We start from the raw sequence: 25,218 nt of genomic DNA, 5'->3' as shown, positions 1-25,218 counted from the left end.
CAAGTGTGTCATCAACATCGTCACAAGTCCATGCCGATATATTTGGTATATTCTCAAGACTGAGTGCTGGCGACAACATGGAAGCTTCGCTTGCTCAGATTTCCACGTGAAAAAGTTTCTCATGAACTCCAGGTCTCTCAAGCGTGCACACCAGGGGTCAGATTCAAGAAAGCACTTACGAACCCGTACATCTTTTCTCAATCTTTGGCGGCTTTGTTTCCAATTATTAAACAGTTAATGTCCTCCGAAGCACCAGGAGGCTTGCTTATAACAACAACAACAGTTGATTGACAAGTTTTCAGGCTTGTAAACTGTTTAATAAATGTAACTAAAGCCGTCAAAGATTGAGGAAAGATGTACACGTTCGTAAGTATTTGCGTAAGTACTTTCGTGAATCTAGCCCCAGCTCTTTATGACAGAGACTATCAAATGCACCAGAATTATCCAAGGCTGTGTCGTGTGTGTGTCCTCTCCACAGTCGACATTTTGTGGTCAACAGTAGTTGCAGGTTTGATGGGCTTATTTATAAAACCAAATTGCTTGTTACTTAGTAATTATTATCAATTTTCTTTGTTATAATTTATAAAACCAAATTGCTTGTTACGTAGTAATTATTATCAATTTTCTTTGTTAGTCTTTCAATAACGATATTTTTTTCAAAGATCTTCTCAACAACCGAAAGCAAATATTTTGGCTTATACCTTCTATTCGTGTTTTATTTTGTTATGTGGACAGCTACAGAGTCATCCGCTCGGTTTAGAGGTGGTGTGGAGTTCTCAGATGAGAGACTGTTCCTCTGTTATTATACAACAGCAAGATTTACTACCCTCTGATCCCCCTCATAATTTATTGTCAATTAATAGCCGATTTTTTAATTTGTTTCACTCAGTATATTTAAATATCAATCAGAATATTGTTTCGAGAGGGAGGGGTTGCATTAAAGTAATTCCAAGCTTTATATTTCCCATCAGCAGCAATTCTACAATGACTCCCGAGAAAGAGTTGTTCTGGTTTGCATTCGTAGATTCTTTTGGGAATTGATAATTTCAGCATTTCAGTTCTTCAGATGGATCTAAGGATCATATTCAGGCATCCAGGCTCATTTCGGCTTGGATGTTATCTCGTTATCTATGGAGTGGCACAGTCCCTACCTGTCTCCCTGATCTCGGAGCCAAGCTGTGCGTGGTGCAGCGCCACGACTGTCTTCATGTTAACGTTGGTGTGCATTACCTGATGGTTCGAAGACCCACCATAGCTTAGAGGATATGTGGCAAGGTTTTTGGCCAGGTCCGTCACTACCGGGTCAAGCGATTACCCTGAGAAGTGGGTAGCTAAGTGTACATAGTTCTTTACGCCAAAACTTTTACGAAATCGTTAGATACTCGTGCCACCTGGTAATGCTTTAAGTCACTCACAAGAAGTGTTGACATTGGTTTTGATATAGAAGTTCATCTACATGCATACAATACTGGTTCAGTGTCATCCCACTGAGGGCAATAACATATGCAAATGACAACCGATTCCCGGGCCTTCATAGTCGAAACGTCAATTCTTAATTGCTGGGTAGTTTCACTTCGAAGGGTTGGGCGTGAAGAGAGTTATGAAAGCAACGCCACCACCTCTGTTAGATTATCGCTACATTTCCTGTGAAATGTAGAGAATCCCGTAATTCGTCCAATATTACTTAGAACCAAGCCATCAGGTAAGGTCCGGACAGCTGCCACAATGTCAGCTTCATTAGGTATCATGAAGATGTGTGTATTAGGTCTGCAATGTTTGTTCAAAGCCTCCCCCTGTTGTTAGCACAGACAATAGACAAGCAGTCAGTCTCCAGCTGCTCGACATTATACTGCTTGTGCACGGTGTCCTCTGTATATATTTGTGTCCCAATGTGTTGCAGGATCTGGATGAGCGTAGCTAGTGTGTATATATATATATATATTAGTTTTAACAATGTCTTTTAACAAAAAAGGATTTTTATAATTATTCATCGTGATATTATTATTATTTATACGTACATTAATTGATCGATTGTCAGTGATTAATGTTTTGTATTCACTGACCTGGTTTACGAGTGCGATTGTGAGCGCCCCCAAGTGTTTGTGTACGAAGGTGTACGGTGTCTGTTGTATAATGGTCTGGGAATGTATTTGTACATATGTAGTTCTATACAGTTTCAATTATTTATATATTCGCTATTAATATTGCAATTATACTATTTTCTTATGTCACTTAATACATAGTTGCCTAGAGAAAACCTTAACTTTTTTGGAACAGTTATACGAAGCAGTCAGGAGTATATTTTACATGTGTTAAACACCATTTTGTATAATTAGTCATTCACTTAGAAGATTGCTGCACTGATCTTGTTGCTAAAGTAATACCATAACTGCGCTTGTTATGATCAGGACGCCGAAATTGCTCTATTCCGGCAAGGGAATCACCTGTTTGGTTGTTACCTGACGCGTCACTTGTCTGGCGAGTGGTTCTCGGTGCAGTTGTTCGCGGGAAGCTAAGATGACGATAATGCACGAAGAATCACATTCACGTGACGTATCAATAAGCGCTATGATAAGGATTATTTATATATATATATTTTTACTTTTCTTATTTTTATTCTATATTTTCTGTCATTGTCATTCTTTAAGTTGTTATTATTATTATTAACTGGCAGCCATCTTTATTCTTACCAATCTATTTGCCCTCTCCTCCCCTCTCCACCAAACTCGTGAAGCTGATTGGTTCAAACGCTTGACGGCCATCTTGGATTTTACATGTACCCCTACCTTCTTCCCCCCTTATAATAAAAAACAAATGAAATCTTCGTGTTCACCAAGTTGGGTGAAAGGAAACGTCATGTAAATGTGTGTGTGTGTTGTGTGTGTTGTGTGTGTTGTGTGTGTGTGTGTGTGTGTGTGTGTGTGTGTGTGTGTGTGTGTGTGTGTGTGTGTGTGTAATGTCGGAAGCCAGGTGGTAAACGCGTTCCAGAGACCAAGAGCCGGAGAGCACAAACGCTTTCCTCGTCCAAAACAAATATCCCAAAGCCTGCAACCGTCTCCGAGAGCCTAGGAGAGAGAGAGAAAGAGAGAGCGAGAGAGAGCAAAAAAAAAAATCAAGAAAAAACACATATATATATTTATCCAACCCCCTTCCCTTTCAAAAACTTTATATTCCCATAAACACATAAATCGCCAAATAAGCCTTGGAACGCTATTTCATTTAAGAGGAGGAATGAATAAATCTTGAATCGCCAGAAAATCGAAACGCCCGAGCAGACCTAAATCCACATTCAGGAGGGGATCAAACACACCCAGCGACATAATCCCTCTGGCAGATTGGAATGCAGAAAATGAAAATAGGGCTCGGCTCTCGACTTCAAAATTATTTTGACACTGGAGCGGGTGGTGCAGGAATGCCGTGGAGTGCCAATATTGCGCCAGATATTGTTTCATCACGGGCGAGCCACCATCCCGGGACCCTGAGCGTGTCCTCTGTGTGTGTGAGACTACTCGATCCTGCTTCTCTCACTCTCTCTGTCTCTCTCTCTTTCTCTCTCTCTTTCTCTCTCTCTCTCTCTCTTAGATGTACAGCTTGGCAAACACACACATACACGACTAAGCACAGAGGTAGAACGAAACATGTGATGATCACTTTCTTAGATATTTGCATTACATCAAAAAGTGCCTAGATGGACACATATCTCGCCCCACGCACTTACACCCACCCAGACCTACACACACACACACACACACACACACACAACACCTACACACCCATACCCACCCACATACCAAAACAGTGATAAATATCTTAGAAGCACTACACGTGGTACGACCTCTCTGGGCCCTGTACGGATGAGAGCGCCCAGGAGACAGAGTGCGACACACAAAGATACTCGGACTTGCAGATATCTGTGTCCGCCGGATTAATTGTGTCCGGTCGTATTTAAGATTTATAAATCAATCCCTTCTGTCAAAGTGTCCTCACCTGCTCTCCAACCCGTCTATCCGTCCACTGTGTGTGTGTGTGTGTCTGTCTGGCGTCAGGTCAGGCCTTTGCCTTTGTAGTGAGAGACAGGGGTGGGGGCCAGGGAGGGAGGGAGAGAGAGCCAGGGTATATCAAGACAGAATTGAAATATGTAGCCTTGGACGTTTCGCTGTGTGGGGCATGAATATTCAGGTCGCTTGTTGCAGTTTCTAAGGATTAGCTCAAACCCGCTTCCCGGCCAGAAAACGTGGTTGGGTCTGGTGACGGAGTGCTCTCCCTCCCTCTCCCTCTCCCTCTCCCTCTCTCTCTCTGTCTCTCTCCCCCATCTATATATACATCTATATTCATCTATTATTGTTTTATTTCTTCTGTTTCTCCCACCCTGCTTGTTTGTTTTATCTATATCTCAATTACCCTCATGCCTAGTTAGATATATTTTTATGAATTTCTACTGGCTTCTCTTATTACTTCTCCTTCTCCTTCTCCCTTTCTCTCTCTCTCTCACACTCAACCATTGTAGGGAAATGCACAGGTTACGAATTGCTGTTTGGGTGAGGTTGAGTGTGTGAGGTCACAGGAGTGCACACCTAGAGTCTCTCTCTCTCTCACACACACACACACACACACACACGTACGCACGTTCGGATCACCACCTATATTACACAAAGTGGCAGTTCTTCCCCAGGTCCACCAGGAAATGATCCATTGTACCATATGGATACATCATTTATTTTTTAATTAAATACATATTTCCAGAGGTCCGCACACGTACAATAGTGCATTGTCTTATTGTTTAGTCAGCACGTCAATTATTTGTAACTAAATTTGAGTTCGAAATACAAATACCTCAAGACAGGAAATAATATGGAACTTGGTCTCTTGGATAAACTGCATTTTTACGGTATCAGTCACAACGTCAAAATTCCAGTGCTTTAGCGAAATTAAAATCATGGTCATTATGACGTATCGAGGCTAATCACCATCAGTCCCAACAGATTACGCGGACTACCGAGGATCGTACTCTTTTAGTTAGGCAAACAGACTACAAACGTAATGCTTGTCAGTAAAAACTGGCCCTCTGTATTATTTAGTAATTTTAACACTCTCGATCTATAATTTTTGAGTTAAAAAATTGAAGCTGAATACGTCAGTGGAGACCTGGTGATATATCGCCTATGATGAGACGAAGCCTCATACACGCCGTATTTGAACTCGCTTCTCAGAGCTTCTTGGCGGAAACAAACCGAGAAAAAAGCTAAAAACCTAACTTAAACAATTCTAATATATATATATATATATTATACATATATATATATATATATATATATATATATATATATATATATATATATATATATATACATATATATATATACATATATATATATATATATATATATATATATATATATATATATATACATATATATATATACATATATATATATATTTCATTGAATATGACCGCATATTCTGTATTTATTATTTTCTGGTTTAGGGCTTCTATCCCTCTAACTATTTTCTTAGCATCAGGGCTTAATTGGAATAGGAGTTCTCCAAAACTCATTTTCGTACTTTTAAGGTGAAGAAAAGAAGTGATTTACTATAGAGTGTATTACACTTATTTGTATAATTTGCACGACGTCGTGCAAATTATACAAATAAGTGTAATACACTCTATAGTAAATCACTTCTTTTCTTCACCTTAAAAGTACAAAAATGAGTTTTGGAGAACTCCTATTCCAATTAAGCCCTGATGCTAAGAAAATAGTTAGAGGGATAGAAGCCCTAAACCAGAAAATAATAAATACAGAATATGCGGTCATATTCAATGAAACATGTTTGAAAGAAAACCTGCTGCCAGTATACACCAATATATATATATATATATATATATATATATATATATATATATATATATATATATATATATATATATATATATATACATATATATATATATATATACATATATATATATATATATATATACATATATATATATATATATTATATATATATATATATACATATATATATATATACATATATATATATATATATATATATTATATATATATATACATATATATATATATATATATATCATATATATATATATATATATATATATATATATATTTATATATATATATATATATATATATATATATATATATATATATATATATTTATATATATATATATATATATATATATATATATATATATATATATATATATATTAGGCCTAAGAATGCATAAGGCTAAGGTTGCTCGGACAGGTTAGGAACTTTAGTTACGTTTCCGATTTAAATAAATGCCATTAGGAATTTTCGTGGGTACAACGCTACATACTGAAGCGTTTGACCAAATATTTGCTGTAACATTAATTTTTTAAGTAATTATCTTTTTAGGAGGACGGGTTGAAATATTTACCTGCTTATATTACCTCACCACGATTTCTCTTGGCCTCGCCTCCTCCAGGTATCCTTGAGGACACCTGGAAGATGCACCTGTATTATGTTTTGCCAAAGTAACTCACCTGTTTAGATGCAGAGTTTTTGGGAGTGATCTGGAATATAATATGTACGAGAGATGCCCTCCGACACTCCTCATCATAGTTTTTTATAAACATATTCAGGTACATCTCCAATTATGTAGCTACCCCTTAACACCCTGATGGGTGTTGAGGGCGTCAGCTGTCAGGACGCCTGACAGCTGAGTGGACAGCGCTTTAGATTCGTAGTCCTGAGGATCCGGGTTCGATCCCCGGTGGAGGCGGAGACAAATGGACAGGTTTCTTTCACCCTGATGAACTTGTTCACCCAGCAGTAAATAGGTACCTGGTAGTTAGACAGCTGCTACCGTCTGTTTCCTGGGGGATGTGTAACAAAAAGGAGGCCCTGATCGATAACAGGGCAGCGGACACTCTAAGCCCCGAAATCATCTCAAGATAACTATGGTTACATTGTGTCAAGAGCCAGCTACGTGATGCTGAAACTCCCCGTCTCGCAGGATGGTTAGTTAAACAGGGCCTAACTATCTTTCAATATTCTGCACTGACAAACTTAGGATGTATGAGGATATCCTCCCAAACTGGAGAGTGAATCTATCAATTACGAAGATCCAGATTTCTTATACTGGGAAATCTGATGGGTCTAAGAACTGGACAATCAAAAATGTTGTGTGCGAGATCACGGCAGTTTCTGCTTATACCATTTACATCTGAAGTGCTCAGGATTCGGAGATTCGTCATCTGTGGCCACCAGTCACAGGTAACGGTTGCCCAACCTGATCCTGACAACTACTGTGTTACATTCTCTGGTGGACGTTTTGTGCTACCCAGGTACATTGGTTTCTGATCTAGTCAAATCTTAGCTTTCTATACATGTGCTCTCAGGCCTTTGGGAGTCAGTAATTTATCCCCAATTAGACCTGAGTGTTTGCAACAATGTAGTTTTCACAAAGATGGGGGATGACTAGATTTAATTCAACATCATCTTTGTTACACGCTAATTGGGTGCAAATGTGTGTCATTTTGGGTTATATTTATGGTATTCATACAAAAGACTCTATAAACCATTCATTATATGCAGCGACCAGGTTATTTATTATTCAGATCAAATAAATCAAATTTTCAAGGACTTTACTTACAAATGGGTGACCCTTTATAAATGGAAAAGTTTACATAAAAAACACAGTGCGTTAGTTACATAAAAAAGTTACAATAAGAGCACAGCAGGTACACAATATCATTGAAAGAATTCCTGTTATGAGGCTCTTGCTGTCTTGCAGGAGAAATGATAAGTGCTTGAAGAACAGACTTTGAATCACTTAAAATTATTCTTAATGTGGATTTTAGTGTACTGAAAGCTAGTTAGAGTGCAACTAGTTCTGTTAGTGTACTGGAACCATAAGTTACGGTGCAGCTAGTTATGCAATATACAGGGAACGTGTGTGTAATTTTATGGACAAATCACCCCACATTTAACCATACTCTTCCACACCCACCTAAACCCCTTCACTTCAAAGTCGACTACGTAACATAGCGGAGTGTGGGCGTGTATGCTCCGAATTGTACCCACCCATTTGTGCCTGTACCGTACACGCATACGAACACGCAAATAATTATCGATATACCATTTATCACAAATGAAGTACAAATATAAAAATAGTCATGCTTTTTATTCAACCTTAAACGTCTTCAGCTTTGCCCGTACGGCGTATTTGTCCCAAACCTGTTTTATTCTCACGTTATCACTTCGTTTCAAAAATTAAGCTAAATGAACTTGAATTATATTCTATGACATAAAAAAAGAAATAAATATTGTAATTCATATCAGTTAAGCTTTAAGCTCAGTCGCTCTTGACGTGAGCACCGTTATTTGTGCCTGGAAAAGCTTATCCTCTTATTCTTGACGGAATACAGAGGAAAGCTGTGTCTTTGGTAGAGCTAAAACTTTTTGTGCCATCAGTAAAATTAAAGCTTCTGGTTTCATCTGTAAAGCATTTTTTTGTCATCAGTAAAGTTGTGTCATCAGTAAAGCTATTTGTTTCATCAATAAAGGTATCTGTCATCATTAAAGCTATTTGTGTCATCAATAAAGGTATCTGTCATCATTAAAACTATTTGCGTCTTCTATAAAGGAATCTGTCATCAGTAAAGCTATTTGCGTCATCAATAAAGGTTTTGCCATCATTAAAGCTATTGCGTCATCAATAAAGGTATCTGTCATCATTAAAGCTATTTGCGTCATCAATAAAAGTAGATGTCATCAGTGAAGTCACTCGTGGGGTACACCTCACCTCACAGTCGTCAAGTCAACAGCCTCTCTTCACGAGGTTGCATTTCTCTCTCTTCAACCGCTACTTCCACGACTCCTGTTGTTAATGAACTTGCACGAATGATGCAAGTTCACTTCCACGTGATGCTCCTAAAACGTTGTCTTCTCGCAACTACTGTTCTGTAGTCCTTATTACATGTTGTCTAGTTTGGCTGTTATGTAGTCATTGTGTAAATTATAACCTTTTGTTTTTTTCTGATGAATGTACAAATATTTATGAATTTATTGAACCTGAATTCGAACGCATCTAGGATAAGAGGTTAATGTTTTTTTAAATGTCTACTAACATTATTGGGAAGGGAAATTTGCCTTTTTTGCCTTTTATGTATAATAAAAAATACAGAAGCGCGCTAGACGTACAAATAACAAGATTAATTCTCCAGATCGGATAGACAAAACCTAATTTATGACGTCATATAGGTTAGTGACAGAAGTTATAGAAAGCCGAATAACCTACGCAACATATGCCTGATAAATCATAGGCGTGTTATACCAAACAGGACCGCCCGCTGTATTGTTGAACTAAGGCTGGATAAGCGATTGGATTAGCTTCCCAGGCCGGATAAGATATCAGATTTATTCCCTTGGCCGGATGAGTCTCCGTGAGCTGGAGCCGCAGTTGCGAAGCGGCAACACACCGGTAATTTGCTGGGAAATTATCCGGCACAATTTCAGAGGAATTGTACTCGCTTCTCACCAGCCATAAGTTGATTCTTAGTGGTGCCATTACCGCTCTCTGACACACGCTTACTTCCCAAGTTTTACTGGGGCATCCTCCTCCTACTCCTCTTCCTTCTTTACTTTAAGAATTTATTATTTGTAATCTTCCTCTTAGTACTCGTTTATGTATCTAACACTAGATACATGATATTTATGTTGACCAGACCACACACTAGATGGTGAAGGGACGACGACGTTTCGGTCAGTCCTGGACCATTCTCAAGTCGACAATCGACTTGAGAATGGTCCAGGACGGACCGAAACGTCGTCGTCCCTTCACCTTCTAGTGTGTGGTCTGGTCAACATACTTCAGCCACGTTATTGTGACTCATCGCCTGCACATGATATTAATGTTTATGTTATCTACTAACACTTATTTTAATGTTTTCTGCAATTCTTCGCTCGGTTGACAGACTCTCATTATTACTGTTTTGAATATTCATACTGCTCTTTCTCATCTTTCTCCTCTTCCCCCTCATTATCCTCCTCTTCTTCCACCTCATCGTTATCTTCTATGGGGTACAAATTCTCGCTTTCTCTGCTTAATTCAGCTCTTTCCTTTCCTTTATTTTGTTAAATTTATATTACTTTCATACTTTTAATTTTTATTTATTCCAAATTGTACACACTTCATCGTTCACGTCCAATATTTTCTAAATACTTTCTAGTCACTCCAGGATTCTCTATCTCTCTTTCTCTTACACGACTGATAATTGGAAAGGCGAAGCCCATGAGGCACAGCTTAATCCTGTAAACTCTGTTATACTAGTAATGTTAGCTGAGTACATTTTCTCTCACATACACTCGCTAGCGATACATGTTCCTATAATGGTCTCACGTATATGAATAGTTACTTAAGTAATTCCTTGTTGAAAATCCTGAAGCTATAACTTATGTTTGTCTGTCTAAAGACTTGGTGTAATACCCATAAATATCCTTGCTTGTCTTAACCGAAGTACAACTGAAGCAGGCAAATGTTCCCTTCAGTCATTCTCATTATTTTCATTTTATTCGGATTGAACGCTTGCAGCTAGTGTGTGTGTGTGTGTGTGTGTGTGTGTGTGTGTGTGTGTGTGTGTGTGTGTGTGTGTGTGTGTGTGTGTGTGTGTGTGAGAGAGAGAGGGGTGGGAGAAGGGGGGACTATGGTAGGATATGTCTGTATATAAATCTCTTCGATATGCAATTGGTTGGAAGAAAAATGTCCAAATGTTGGGTAAATAAGGTGACATCTTGTTCTCAACAACGTATCAACAAACGAATGCTTTCTTTGTTTTACATCAAAGGCAAAGATGCATCAGATTACAAATTGAAACAAAACTTTACGCAAATTTGACAATATCCTTCCTACTCCAACCTACAGCGCTCTGACAATCTCAATATACCGACATATGCACTCAGAAACACCCAAGATACATACACACTCTGAAAAACCCGAGACACATACACACACACACTCAGAAACACGCGAGACACAAACACACACACTCGGAAACACCCAAGACACAAACACACTCAGAAACAACCTACACACACACACACACACACACACACACACACACACACATTCAGAAACACGCGGGACACAAACATACACACTCAGAAACACCCGAGAGGTTTGCAAAGTTCTCTTAGAAACGAAAATTGAAGCAAATATCTGAATTGTTTCTAAAAGAATTTGGTGTGTAAAAACTTTGAGAGTAAAGCGGAGAGCGTCCATGGTAGTGTGAATGTGTCGACCTCTTCTCCATCCTCCTCCAACTGATCTTAAACTTTTCTAATGATGCTGAAATGTATTTGTCTTCGTATTTATATTCGTTTTCTAGTGTTGTATTGTATAAATGAAAAAATATATAATTTGTATGTATATAGTCACTGTATTTGATTATGCAGGATTCTCCAGTTAATCTTTTTATTTGATAGGATGTCAAGACATAACTGACAGACGTAACCCCTACTAACACTAAACAGAAGAGATAACTCACCAAATATTACAGGAGCAAGAAAACAGTCAAATTCCTCATGAAGAACTCTCCTTATACCAAACAGAACGCCTTGAGAGAGACGAATATCGTCTATACCGTTGCATAGCTACTTGGGAACTGTTAGCAGTAATAATCTCAATATATAGGCAAGACGTGTAAACTACATATAAAAAACACTCATCCAAATATCAAGAGGACACTTACATTCTACTTCATCCAGACCAATACAGAACGTTCAGAAGACGTTGAAATCTTCGACGATTGAAAATCTTCTCTCCCTCCGAAGACGTTGAAATCTTTAACGAAGCGCATTTTGTTACATACGTCAGGCTTACTAAAATTTTAAAATAAACTTCAGATTTAATTTTTGTATTCCCCTCTTAAGATTCGTGCTAAAATCAGTGATCTAATTCTTTCTTTCGTATTCCATAACTCATATCTACAGGAAACACAATGCTTAGAAATTATACTATTATTTATATTAATATAATATTACACACACACACACACACACACACACACACACACATACACACACACACTCATATGTCCTAGCAGCAGAGCAGACAGCGTTCAGGAGTCACAGTCCATGAACTCGAGTTCGATTCCCGGCCGAGGCAGAAACAAATGTGCATAATTTCATTCACGTGCTGCCTATGTTCACATAGCAGTAAATAGGTACCTGGTAGTTAGTCAGCTATTGTGGGAAGCATCTATGGGATGTGTGTGTGTGTGTGTGTGTGTGTGTGTGTGTGTGTGTGTGTGTGTGTGTGTGTGTGTGTGTGTGTGTGTGTGTGTGTGTGTGTGTGTGTGTGTGAAAAATATATGTAGTAGATATGATCAAGACTTGGTCGACAGTCAGTAACTTTGATACTCAATTGTTAGAAAAGGCGGAGTTCAAGAGCAAACAAGAGTAAATTCAGTCTTACTTTAACTTATTAAATTAAGACTGAATTTCAAATTTCAAATTCAATTTGCGATGATTTTGAGTTTGCGTTCATCACTAATTATGCAATTTAATGAATCGTTATTTTTTAATGTAAGAAATGTAAATGGCTTAAGTCCTGGCAGACTTGGGCCCACAAAAATATCTGGGTTTGTAAGCCTCGGTGTTTCTGGTCATTCTTGTTACTTTGAGAAAACCAACTCGTCCAGACCGTAATGTACTCAGGCAATCTGATAAACAATTTTTTCCTAGGGTGTGGAGGAGAGGGTCTTATCGGTCCTGGGGAAGGGGAGGGGTGATTAGGGGGAAATAAGAAGGTTTGGTTGGAGACTGGTGGGGGGGGGATGAGATTGGAGGGTGGGGAGGGAGATTCGTCGGTGGGGAGGGAGATTGGTTGGTAGGGAGGGTGATTCGTGGATGGGGATGGAGATTGGTGGGTGGGGAGTGGAGAGACTGGTGGGTGGGAGGAGAGGGAGACTAGGGAGTGGGGAGACTGGTGGGTGTGTGGGGAGAAAGTGTTATCGACAGTGATCATTGTAGTCTTTAAAAACGTAATCTTGTATTGCCACGTCAAGCGTAGCACACTGACACAGGTCAACAAAATCTTATCAAATAGACATATCAGCTGAATTAACAGCATTTTAAAGTAGCAGTTTCCAATAGTAACAGTAGCACATCCCGTGCAGTAGCAGCAACGGCCTTTCTCAGCAGCAAAAAAAGAGCTGCAACATAAGTAGACGACAATAGCACAAGTAGCATTACCCTGCAACATCATTGCCAGCTAGAGCACCAGCAACAGCAGCATCAGCATTTAGCATTAAGTTAACAGCAGTACAGGTTCGCAGAATTATCCCGGGTGTTGCAGGAAGAATTCTCTAAATGCCAGAGTCACGGTTCAAGTTTTCTTTCGGAGTCGAGACGAATTCAAGGCGTCAGATGGAATTTTAATCACGCCACACCGGATGCTGTTGACTTCTTCATCCCAGCAGGCAGGAGATGGGATGCTGGTGCAGTGGTGATAGTGCTGGTGCTGGTGTGGTGGTGATGCGGTGGTGGTAATAGTGGTGGAGCAGTGTGGTGGTACAGAGAGGAGGTAGGACTAGGTGCTAAGGGAAGAGTCAAATGGGAAATGGGGACAAGGGAAGATAAAGGGATGCCATCAGGAGATTTAATCACATTACCCATTTAATTTTCCTATTAGTTTTATTGTTTTATTAGGAGGGTGGTTCCCTTGGCGAACCGTCTCTGTGGGTGCAGGTAGGTGGCCTGTGTGGGTGTAGGTGGGTGGCCCGTGTGGGTGTAGGTGCGTGGCCCGTGTGGGTATAGGTGGGTGGCACGTGTGGGGTGTAGGTGTGTGGGTGGCCCGTGTGGGTATATGTGGGTAGCCCGTGTGGGTGTAGGAGTGTGAGTTTAGGTGGGGTGGCCCGTGTGGGTGTAGGTGTGTTAGACCCCTGCACACAAACCACAGCCATCAACATCACTTGTACCAACGAGAGAGAGATACATAAGCAGCGAGAGCGTGTGTGCGAGCGTGCGTGCGCGCAGGTAGAGGGCTCTACAACTCTCCTCCTCCACCACCACTTGCAGAGTCCAGGCTGACCGGGGCAGGCCAGCCGTGGGACCATATTGTATTGCACTGTCACAAACTCATCAGGGAATGCGCGGACAATGGGCCATTACACAATTTTATGCGCTCCACTGCTCCCATAAAAGTGGACATCGGAGACCAGCAGCTGACGAATAGGGAGCAAGAGACTAGACTCACTTTTTCTTGGGCCATTTTCCCATCGCGTTGGAGCGAGACAAAATGGAGAGTCGGAGAGTCTCGCTTCTCCCCAAGGACCTAGGTGATGAACGGGTGAGAGCTGGGCAGGTTCCTGCTCCTGCTGTGGACTACTGGGAGGCTGCTTCTGCTTCTGCAGGAGCTCTTGAAGATGGAGTAGGAGGAAGAGTTCGAGGAAGAGGAGTTAGAGGAGGAATTGTCGTAAGTGGAGAAGGGGAGCTGTTGAAGATAGGGGGGCTGTATAAGATAGGGGAGCTGTTGAAGATAGGGGGAGCTGTTGAAGATAGGGGGAGCTGCTGAAGATAGGGGGAGCTGTTGAAGATAGGGAAAGCTGTTGAAGATAGGGGGAGCTGTTGAAGATAGGGGGAGCTGTTGAAGATAGGGGGAGCTGTTGAAGGTAGGGAGAGCTGTTGAAAATAGGGGGAGATGTTGAAGATAGGGGGAGCTGTTGAAGATAGGGGGAGCTGTTGAAAATAGGGGGAGCTGTTGAATAATACAGCTGGAAGATGAATTCCTAAGCTGGAGGTATTGTTGGTGATGAAGGAGCTGTTGGAGATGTAGCGGCTATCGAAGATGGAAGAGGAATAGCTGTTGGAGGAGGGAGAATCGTAGGTCCAACTGTTGCAGGTGGAGATGTGGCAGGAGACTTGAACCAGTTGGTGCCTCGCTATTGTTACTGAAAAAAGTTACCGAAGGTCATAGCAATTGCTAATGCTTGATGCTATTGCTACTGGAGCTGTATATGCTGGCGATACGTCTGTTGTTACTTGCTGCTGATACTGTTCCCGAGAATGTAGAAAAGGAGAGCCACTCATGGTCGCTTTGGTGGTGCTACTCCATGATGATGAGTAGGAGTAGGGATTGAGTTCTTCCCTCCCCCATTCACCTTCTTTAATTACTCCTCCTGAACAAATCATCTATACCCTCCATTCAATATCCTTTCCCATACGCCTGTCCCATACTACACCTTTCTTTTCCCTCTTCTGCCTCCTTGGGCACCTCATCCTTACCATCTTCCTAGTCACGCCCTAAGACCTGAGTTGTAGGTCTTAGGTCTTGGCAATGTTTATCTTGAGTTGCTTCATGATAAACCTTGAAGCACTCTCATTTTCTGTTCCCCTCTCTCCTCTTCTTCTCCACTCCTTTTTTCTTCGACTTTCCATCCCATCCTTAGTAATGTGTCGTTATCCTTATCATTTTTCCTTCCTTTATTTTCGCTTCTTTTCCACTTTTCTTGATTATTGGCTTTACGAAATCTCTGTTTTATCAATTTTTCTTCATCTTCATTTTACAAATCATTTTTGTTGTGCTAAGTTTTACTGTTTAATTCTTGTACTGTTCACTCTCTCCCTTATTCTCTGCCTCCTCGTTCTCTTCTCTTTCTCTTCCTTGATTTCGCACTTGTATTTTCGTTCCAACTCTTGTTCTACGCCTAATTTTCACTTGTCTTTTTCATACTTGTCTTTTTCATCCCCACTTCCCTCGTCTCGTTTACTCCCTTTCCGTACTCTTCTTGCCTTCTCTCGTCCTTCCTTTATGTATCATTTTCTTATATTTGTTTTTTCTCTGTTCTGTATTCCTTTCTCTTTAACCTCTTCCATACCAATCTATAGCTCTTCTCCGAAAAATATCCTATTATTCTCTACTTTCTCTTTGAACTCTTTCCTCTCTCCTCCCGCCCACCCTAAATGGATCTCTTATTTTATCTTTTTCTACTTTATCTTCTCTCATTTTCTGTTTCCCTCCCTCTCCTCTTCTTCTCCACTCCATTTCTCCTCGACTTCCCCTCCCATACTTCGTAATGTGTCGTTATCATTATATCACGGCACCGGCTACTCCTCCATCCTCGCCATACCCTTCATTTATCATCTTTTTTGGGGTCACGCCTCCTTCTAATGGCTAGTTCCAGATTGGGAGTGCAAAGGACATTTTAATTTCCTTCCTAATTCTCTTAACTCTTGCCTTGATTTGTTTCTGCTTCAATCTCTGCACTTCTTTTCTTTTCTTTCTCTCTCTCACTTTCTCTCTCTTTCCCGCTTAGTCTCTATGCTCTATCAATATTCTGTCATTCTAGTGTAATTTGTTTTCTTTCCGTATAGTTATCTCCTATTTGATATACAAAAATGGTTTCTAAAAGGAACTTCATCGACAGTTAATCTTCTCTCCCAACCAATTAGTAAAAGACATTGGCTCTGTCTTAATCATAAACCATATTGGCTCCGTCTGTAGTATCACTGTAAGATAATGGGGAAATTTATCCTATTCGATACATTGACTGTAATTTGCAAAGGACTCTCAATCCTGATCGTAAATTATATTTTTTTTTGTCTTATCCGTTTATTTCTTCCTGTCATGTTCGTGAAAGCCGCTGGTTGTGTCTGTGCCTCACAAATATACAATTTGCAAGATATAAGTATTTCTCAAACGAAAAGATCGAGTACAAGGGTATTGTGCATTTAGCTGAAAATTAATTTGTAAATTATTTTTTGCTTGTTTACCTACACACACACACACACACACACACACACACACACACACACACACACACACACACACACACACACACACACACACACACTCACACACTCACACACACACACACACACACACACACACACACACACACACACACACACACACACACACACACACACACACATTTTGGAGGTTGGGGCCTCGCGGCTCAGCTTTGTCTTCGATCCGCAAGTCACTGAGTGGACAGCGCTTCGGGGTCGTAGTCCCAATGGACTGGGTTCGACTCCAGGCGGAGGCGGAAACAAACCGACAAAATTTCTTTCACCCTGATGGGCCTGTTCACCTAGCAGTAAATGGGTACCTTGAAGTTAACCAGCTGCTACGGGCTGCTTCCTGGGGATGTGTGTGTGCGCGAGTGTGTTAAGAGAGAAATATATGTAGTAGATATAATAGATGAAATAGATTGGTTAGAAAGGCGGGGTCCAAGAGCTAAAAGGCTCAAATTCTGCAGACACAAATAGTAAATACACACAGACACACGAAAGCAGGTTAAGCAACACAAATGTTAACAAACCTGACCTGACCTGACTCTAGTCAGTCCGTTGTCACATGGTAAGCGTGACATTTCTAGAGGTTTTGACTGCTCAGCAGCAGACGCGGCTAAGCTCGTGCCTTAACATGTCGATACTCATATTCCTTAGTCCCTTGAGGCTTCATTATTTTGGTGCTTTAAACTAAAGCACCGGAACTTTGACACTATGGTCGATAACGTCAAAGCTACTGTGCATTGTCAGGACAGGCTACTTGATCTGCACGTGACAGCTAATTACCACCAAAACATGAGGCGTTTTATTCTATTCTGGAAGGTTAAGTAAAAATACACGCCCGAATCAACATTAGATTCTTCTATTTCCTTAATATGTTTTTTCCTCCAAGCCAATAAAAGTTACATGCGCCTTATATTCATTCTGCATTGCGTTCATTATTAGCTATCTCAAATATATGATCTAAACCTCTTTCAATAGAAGTCACTTTCCTCAATACCGTCTCCAAGTTTTTCTCGGTATGAATCTTTACTTGTGAGATAATCCCTTCCCAACCTTATTATATATGACTGATGTCCTCAATGACTATTAACTATTCTCTCAGGGACGGTGAAGATGGCCAGATGGGAGGATGGATATGACCAGTGAGTATTGAGATGGCCAGTAAGTATTGAGATGGCCAGTAAGTATTGAGATGGCCAGTGAGGGTGAAGATGGCCAGTGTAGGGAGAGGAGACCAATGAGATGGAGGTGGCCAGTGAGATGGAGGTGGCCAGTGAGGGTGGAGATGACCAGTGAGGGGGTTAGAGATGAAGGAAGTGAAGAGATACAGAGTTGGAGATGAAGGAGGGATAGAGAGCCTGAGGGTCAGGAGGTGAGATGATGCAGGAATCGTGTCACCGGTAAGAGGGAGGGAGAGGAAAGGGGAGGTATGGCAGAGTTGGGGCCCCAGGGACACCCCAACGTCCCCTCTTAACCCTCCATTTATCTGTTCCACTGTCCTACCTCCCATTGTCTTCGATCGCCAATGTGTTGGTTATTGGTTTAAATATTTATGTTCATGGGTGTCTAAATGTTAATATAAGTTGCACTCACAAATACTATACGTAAACACACACACACACACACACACACACACACACGCACGCACGCACGCACGCACGCACACACACACACACACACACACACACACACACACACATTATCTCTCTAGTAACGTTTATCATCTTCCTTGTAATTTAATCTTCTATATCTTTTAGAACATTGTATAATCTTCCCCCATTCTTAAGCCCTGTCCTTTATTAGTTTCGTCTCCCCTCACCCCTCCCCCAACACGACCACTCTACCCTCCCCATCTCCCCCTTCCCACACCAGCACAACCACTACCCACCCACGCTGCCCTTCTCACCCCTCCCACCACCCACCCCCACTACCGTCTTATATATCGGTCTTGGCGACGTAATGGGACTCAGGTCGGGCCGTCACTTCTTATTTGATTTAAAACTTGACTTATGCCCGTGTAATCGGGTTAGTCGCAGGCCCAATAGCTCTCATTCTGGCGTTATTTACAATTTGAGTCTTGGAAATTATGGGGGGTGGAGGGTACATGCCCAAGAGAGTGGGGGTGGAGGGGGGAGGAGAAGGGAAGGAGGGGGGTGTCATGAGGAGGGACAGAGGAAGATCAGAAGGAAAAGAGTGAACGGTAAATATTATTGGAAAGTTAAAGATATGGCTGAAAGGAAAAATTGCGTAGAGAAAATATGAGTTAGAAATGGGGATGAGACGAATTGGGGGAGAGGAAGGGAAGGGATATGTTACAGAGTTACAGAAGGAGGGGAGGTGAATATTACAGCCACACAGCTCCTGGTATTCGTCAAGCTAAAAGACAGTAGTATGTATATATATATATATATATATATATATATATATATATATATGTCGTACCTAGTAGCCAGAACTCACTTCTCAGCCTACTATTCAAGGCCCGATTTGCCTAATAAGCCAAGTTTTCCTGAATTAATATATTTACTATAATTTTTTTCTTATGAAATGATAAAGCAACCCTTTTCTCTATGTATGAGGTCAATTTTTTTTTTATTGGAGTTAAAATTAACGTAGATATATGACCGAACCTAACCAACCCTACCTAACCTAACCTAACCTATATTTATAGGTAAGGTTAGGTTAGGTAGCCAAAAAAAGCTAGGTTAGGTTAGGTTAGGTAGGTTAGATAGACGAAAAAACATTAATTCATGAAAACTTGGCTTATTAGGCAAATTGGGCCTTGAATAGTAGGCTGAGAAGTGCGTTCTGGCTATTAGGTACGACATATATATATATATATATATATATATATATATATATATATATATATATATATATATATATATATATATATATATATATATGTATATGTATATGTATATGTATATATATATATATATATATATATATATATATATATATATATATATATATATGTATTTATATATGTATATGTATATATATATGTATATATATATATATATATATATGTATATATATATATATATATATATATATATATATATATATATATATATATATATATATATATATATATATATATATATATATATAATCCACGGATTAGACAATTATTACCCTCTTCACCTGGCCCAAGACTTCAGCGGTTGAAAAGATTAAAGGCTTCTCTCAAAAGCACATGAGTCGGGGTTAGGTAGATCCCTCACCATTATATGTTGAGCTGTTGCATGTTATTTTAGTGTGTGTTTGTGTGTGTGTGTGTGTGTGTGTGTGTGTGTGTGTGTGTGTGTGTGTGTGTGTGTGTGTGTGTGTGTGTGTGTGTGTGTGTGTATCAAGATTCATAGCATCAACAAAACCCTATCGGGCTGCTACCTCTCCCTAATATCAAAAGACAAATTTCACTACTAAATCTCACACGTTTAAGTCCTCCATAAAAGTTCTTCAGAGCACTTAATAACACTCATCCACTTTTGATTGGTTTCTACAAGTTTATTAATGTCAAAAGTACTTTAGTCTTCTTCGCAAATTTTTCCCAATTTGGTCTCTCGTGGAAAAATCTGATCAACTCGACCTCCTCCATCGCGAAACCTTTCTTATATAATATTATCTATTTTATAAGATTTCATTCTCACTAGCTGTAACACTACTTGCGTCTTTATTTGTATATATTAGTAAAATGTAAAAAAAAATTAAATCATGTGCTTCAATAGCATTTTCTCATCAATATGACCCTTCTCTAGGGCAATTTTATTAACTGACCCAATAACATCAACATACCCTAAGATAACATATAATACGTTTCTAAGACAGTAATAAATGACATATAAGCACACATCAGAACAAAATTATTATGCGCAGTTCTTGAGATATTCAAAAGTTGTGAAACATCTCGAAATTAAACAAAAAATAATATAAGTTTTGCTAAATATTTCTGGATATTTAGATTTATCAAAGACAGTCCAACAAGTAACCAGAAAGCCATGGAAATGTCTATGTCTGCCTGAAGACAACCCACAGGAGCCTCCTCTAGATATTGTCTGGGACATCAACACTAATATTATCCCTTGCGAATTCCCTACCCGCCACTACTACCAAATAAGAGTGTCAACTAAACGAAATGAGACAAACGGTAACCGTAGAGTTGACTGAAAAAGTATTTGATAAAACGTTGGGTTACCGTTACCTGTGGCAGGTGGCTGCAGGTGACGGATCTCCCAATCCTGAGCACTCCAGTTGCAAACTCTGTGAGCAGGAACTACGGCACGATCTCCCGCACTACATCACTGAATGCCCAGTTATTAGACCTTTCAGACCAGTTGGCATGAGGTACCTGGAGCTCTACAATTGCTTTATTCACTCTCGTATTCTTGAAGATATCCTCACAGTGTACCCAAAATTTGCCAGTGCAGGCTACTAAACATATGGCCCTGTATGACTAACCATCCTGCGAGATGGGAACTTTTATTACCACTGCTACCTTATTCAATCTTGTGTTGATGATATCCTCAAAATGCTTCTGGAGTCTGCCAGTGCAGACTGCCCATCACATGCCTCTGTATGACTAACTATCCTGTGTGATGGGGATTTTTTAGCATCACCTAGTTAGCTTTTTTGACACACTGTACTCCATTTCATGTAGTCTAGGGTAGCTGCACTAATGCAGATGTACCTCATGTATTAATAAAAAAAAATTACTTTATTCACTCGTGGTCTTGAAGATATCCTCATAGTGCACCCAAAATTTGCCAAAATTTGCACCCCAAAAAACCTGTATGACTAACCTTCCTGCGCAATGGGGATTGTTTAGTAAACACATTGAGTTTAGGGCAGCCGTGTAAATATAAACGACTAGGTACCTTAGGATTACATAGCTAGCTGTTGATACACTGTAACCCTTCATATGGTATGGGGCAGCTGAATAAATGCAGACGACCTAAGTTATTGAACAAAATCTAACGTTACTGAATTATTAAAAAAAGTATCTTGAACAAACTGCAGACACACACACACACACACACACACACACACACACACACACACACACACACACACACACACACACACACACACACACACACACACACACGCACACACACGCACGCACACACACACACACACACACACACACACACACACACACACACACAGTAAAAATACATTAGCTTACAAAAACTACATGTCATTTCCATTGCACTAAAGTTTCCTCTTCCCTCTCTATCTCTCCCATGTCCCCTCTCTCCTCTATCCCCTCACACCCCTCTCCCCTCAGCTCGGGTCATGTTGCTGTCTTTGAAGTGGAGTTCAACACTTCAATCTCAACTAATGGAACCAACTCAAGTGTGTCAAATTAAGGTGTTGTGTAGCTGACCAGTGGCTGAGAGCAGGGAGGGAGGGAGGGAGGAAGCCAGGGAGGGAGGGAGGAAGCCAGGGAGGTAGGGAGGAAGCCAGGGCGAGAGGAAGCCTGGGAGGCAGGAAGCCAGGGAGCAAGCCAGGGAGGGATAGAGAGAGAAACGCAAGAAGGGAAGGAAGTTCACCATGTTGGGGAGGGGGCAGAAAGAGAAGGAGGCAAGAAGCGAGTGAGGAAGACAGAAAGATGGGGGTGGGGGCAGGAAGTGAAGGAGGGGATACAAAGAGAGGAAGCCAGGTAGAGGTCAAGAATGTAGTACAGCGTGAGGGACGGAAGCAGAAGCAAAGATAAGAGAGACAGAATGAGGGAAGAGTGAGGGAGTGGAATGAAAGCAGAGAAATAAAGGGAACGAAATAAGGGATTAAGGAGAAAAGGAAAGACTGGTGAAGAGAATGCGAAAGGATGTAGAGGACAATATGCAATAGAAAAGTAAGATAGGTAGACGGAAGGAGAGCTACTTCTCTGACAAGTGAGAGAAAGTGATAGAGGGAGAAATTTGTCTTTAATGATGAAAAGGGACGAATATGAGAAGGAAAAGGAGAAGAAAAAAGTGGGATGGAAGAGGTAGAAGTGAGAGAAAATCGCAGCAGGTTAGATACTTCAAATTTTGTTTCTAGATTTTGAGGGTGGAGGAAAGTTTTGGAGAAGAGGGGAAAGGTGCGAAAAGAAGAGGAAAACAGGCCAGCCATATGAGATGAGGGGGTGGAAGGGATGGGAGGGAATATCCATTGGGGGGGGAGAGGGGAGAAGGAAGGTTGGGGGACTAAAGAAAATGAGAATGAAGGACTGAGAGGGGAAACTATTCAGGGTTGGTGTGGGACGCTGTGATCGGGGTAGGTAGGGCAGGCGTGAGGAGCTGTGAGGGTTAGGGGAGGGTTAGGGGAGGGATAGGAGTTAGGCGCTGTGAGAGAAGCAAAGGTAAGCATTGGGATCTTGCTATCCCCCTTCTCTATCTCCAATTTTATCACCATCTATCTTCACCTTACTTTGTTCTCCTCCGCATTTCTGTGCCTTTCCATCTTCTTCTCTTCATGTTTCTTCAAATTCTTGTCCTTAATCTCTAAATTCTTCCAGTTCATCTCCTATTTTCTCAATCATTCTTCTCGTTCTCCTCATTTACTTATTCTATAATAAGTAATATTATCCTCTAGAATTCATGTTCAAAACGCCAAATTTATTTCGTTAAATTTACTGTTTTATTTTCGTTTATTTTTATACACGTTAATGCGGAGAAATTGAAGGACGTCACACAAGCACTCGACCGTCACGCAAGCACTCGACCGTCACACAAACCCTCGACCGTCACACAAGCCCTCGACCGTCACACAAGCCCTCGACCGTCACACAAGACCTCGACCGTCACACAAGCACTCGACCGTCATACAAGCACTCGACCGTCACACAAGCACTCGACCATCACGCAAGATCTCAACCGTCACACAAGCCCTCGACCGTCACACAAGCCCTCGACCGTCACACAAGCACTCGACCGTCACACAAGCCCTCGACCGTCACACAAGCCCTCAACCGTCACACAAGCCCTCGACCGTCACACAAGCCCTCGACCGTCACACAAGCACTCGACCGTCACACAAGCACTCGACCATCACGCAAGACCTCAACCGTCACACAAGCCCTCGACCGTCACACAAGCCCTCGACCGTCACACAAGCACTCGACCGTCACACAAGCCCTCGACCGTCACACAAGCACTCAACCGTCACACAAGACCTCGACCGTCACACAAGCCCTCAACCGTCATACAAGCACTCGACCGTCACACAAGCACTCGACCATCACGCAAGACCTCAACCGTCACACAAGCCCTCGACCGTCACACAAGCACTCGACCGTCACACAAGCACTCGACCATCACGCAAGACCTCAACCGTCACACAAGCCCTCGACCGTCACACAAGCACTCGACCATCACGCAAGATCTCAACCGTCACACAAGCCCTCGACCGTCACACAAGCCCTCGACCGTCACACAAGCACTCGACCGTCACACAAGCACTCGACCGTCACACAAGCACTCGACCGTCACACAAAGACACTTTCATCTCTGCATACCGCTACCCATGAGCTGTTCTTGTAACCAATACTAAAACACTTCTGATGTTTTAATTATTGTTTGCTTTTATTGCCTGTTTTATTTGTTGCATTTGATTACCGTTTATTGATTCTCTCTGTCCGTCCGTCTGTCTGTCTGTCTCTCTCTCCTGCCTTTAATCTTAATTTAGCTTCTCCCTTCCCTTCTTCCGTCCTTATCATGTGTTTCCATCTCATTTCTTTTCCCTTTCTTCTCTTCCAATTAATCATCTATGGCTTTCTCCCCGAATTCCTCTATTCATCATTTTTCTCTTCTCTCCCTTCCTGTATTTCTCCTCCAATTTTGCTCTATTTCTGATCTTTGCTCATCTGTTATCTACTTATCGTTTATTTGACATTACCTACTTTCTTTATTTTACCTCAAGCTCCCTCTTCCATATTCTTCCCTCTTTTTACATTTTGCCCTCTTTCACATTCTTCCCTCTTTCACATTCTTCCCTCTTCCATATTTTTCCTCTCCCTTTTTATTCCACTCTTCCTTCCTTCCTCCTGTTATCTTCTTCCATCTCCTTCGTTACTTTATAATCTTTCTTCGTCACCTTTCTTCTAAATTTCGTATGTTCTGTGTCTCCAAATAATCCCCTTCAATCCTTCTTTCTTTTCTTGTAATTTTCTCCGTTTATCCTTCTTTTCCAATCTTTCTCTCTCTCCCACTCCCTCCCTTACATCCCTCCCTCTATACCACTCCCTCATGTCCCCCCCCTCTATGCTCCTCCCTACCTATCTCTCCTTCATTCCCTCCCTCCCTCCCTCCCCAACTGCTGCTCGTCCAGCTGTTTGCCTTCCATCCCTGAAATCCTTGAATTCCCTTTGTCCAGTCCTGTTTTTTTTTACACCCAAACGGATTAGGAAAACACACGGGGGAAGAAGAATTAGATGATGAAAAGG

At 41.0% G+C, this 25,218-nt stretch overlaps 1 protein-coding gene across 1 annotated transcript in view; it reads right to left on the bottom strand.

Moving 5' to 3' along the window:
- LOC138359080 (P-selectin glycoprotein ligand 1-like) overlaps positions 1 to 23,297 on the bottom strand; it is a 53,820-nt gene extending 30,523 nt beyond the window's left edge. The window contains exons 1-2 of the mRNA XM_069317783.1: positions 23,205 to 23,297; positions 21,593 to 21,596 (exon numbers count right to left, since the gene is read on the bottom strand). Coding sequence (XP_069173884.1) covers positions 21,593 to 21,596; positions 23,205 to 23,297 — 97 coding nt within the window. The remainder of the gene's footprint in view (positions 1 to 21,592; positions 21,597 to 23,204) is intronic.
- Positions 23,298 to 25,218: the final 1,921 nt, after the last annotated feature.

This window comes from Procambarus clarkii, chromosome 88, assembly GCF_040958095.1.
Source record: "Procambarus clarkii isolate CNS0578487 chromosome 88, FALCON_Pclarkii_2.0, whole genome shotgun sequence".
Taxonomy (NCBI): Eukaryota; Metazoa; Arthropoda; class Malacostraca; order Decapoda; family Cambaridae; genus Procambarus; species Procambarus clarkii.
Note: the sequence above shows the minus strand (reverse complement) of the source record. Positions and strands in the feature narration are given on the sequence as shown.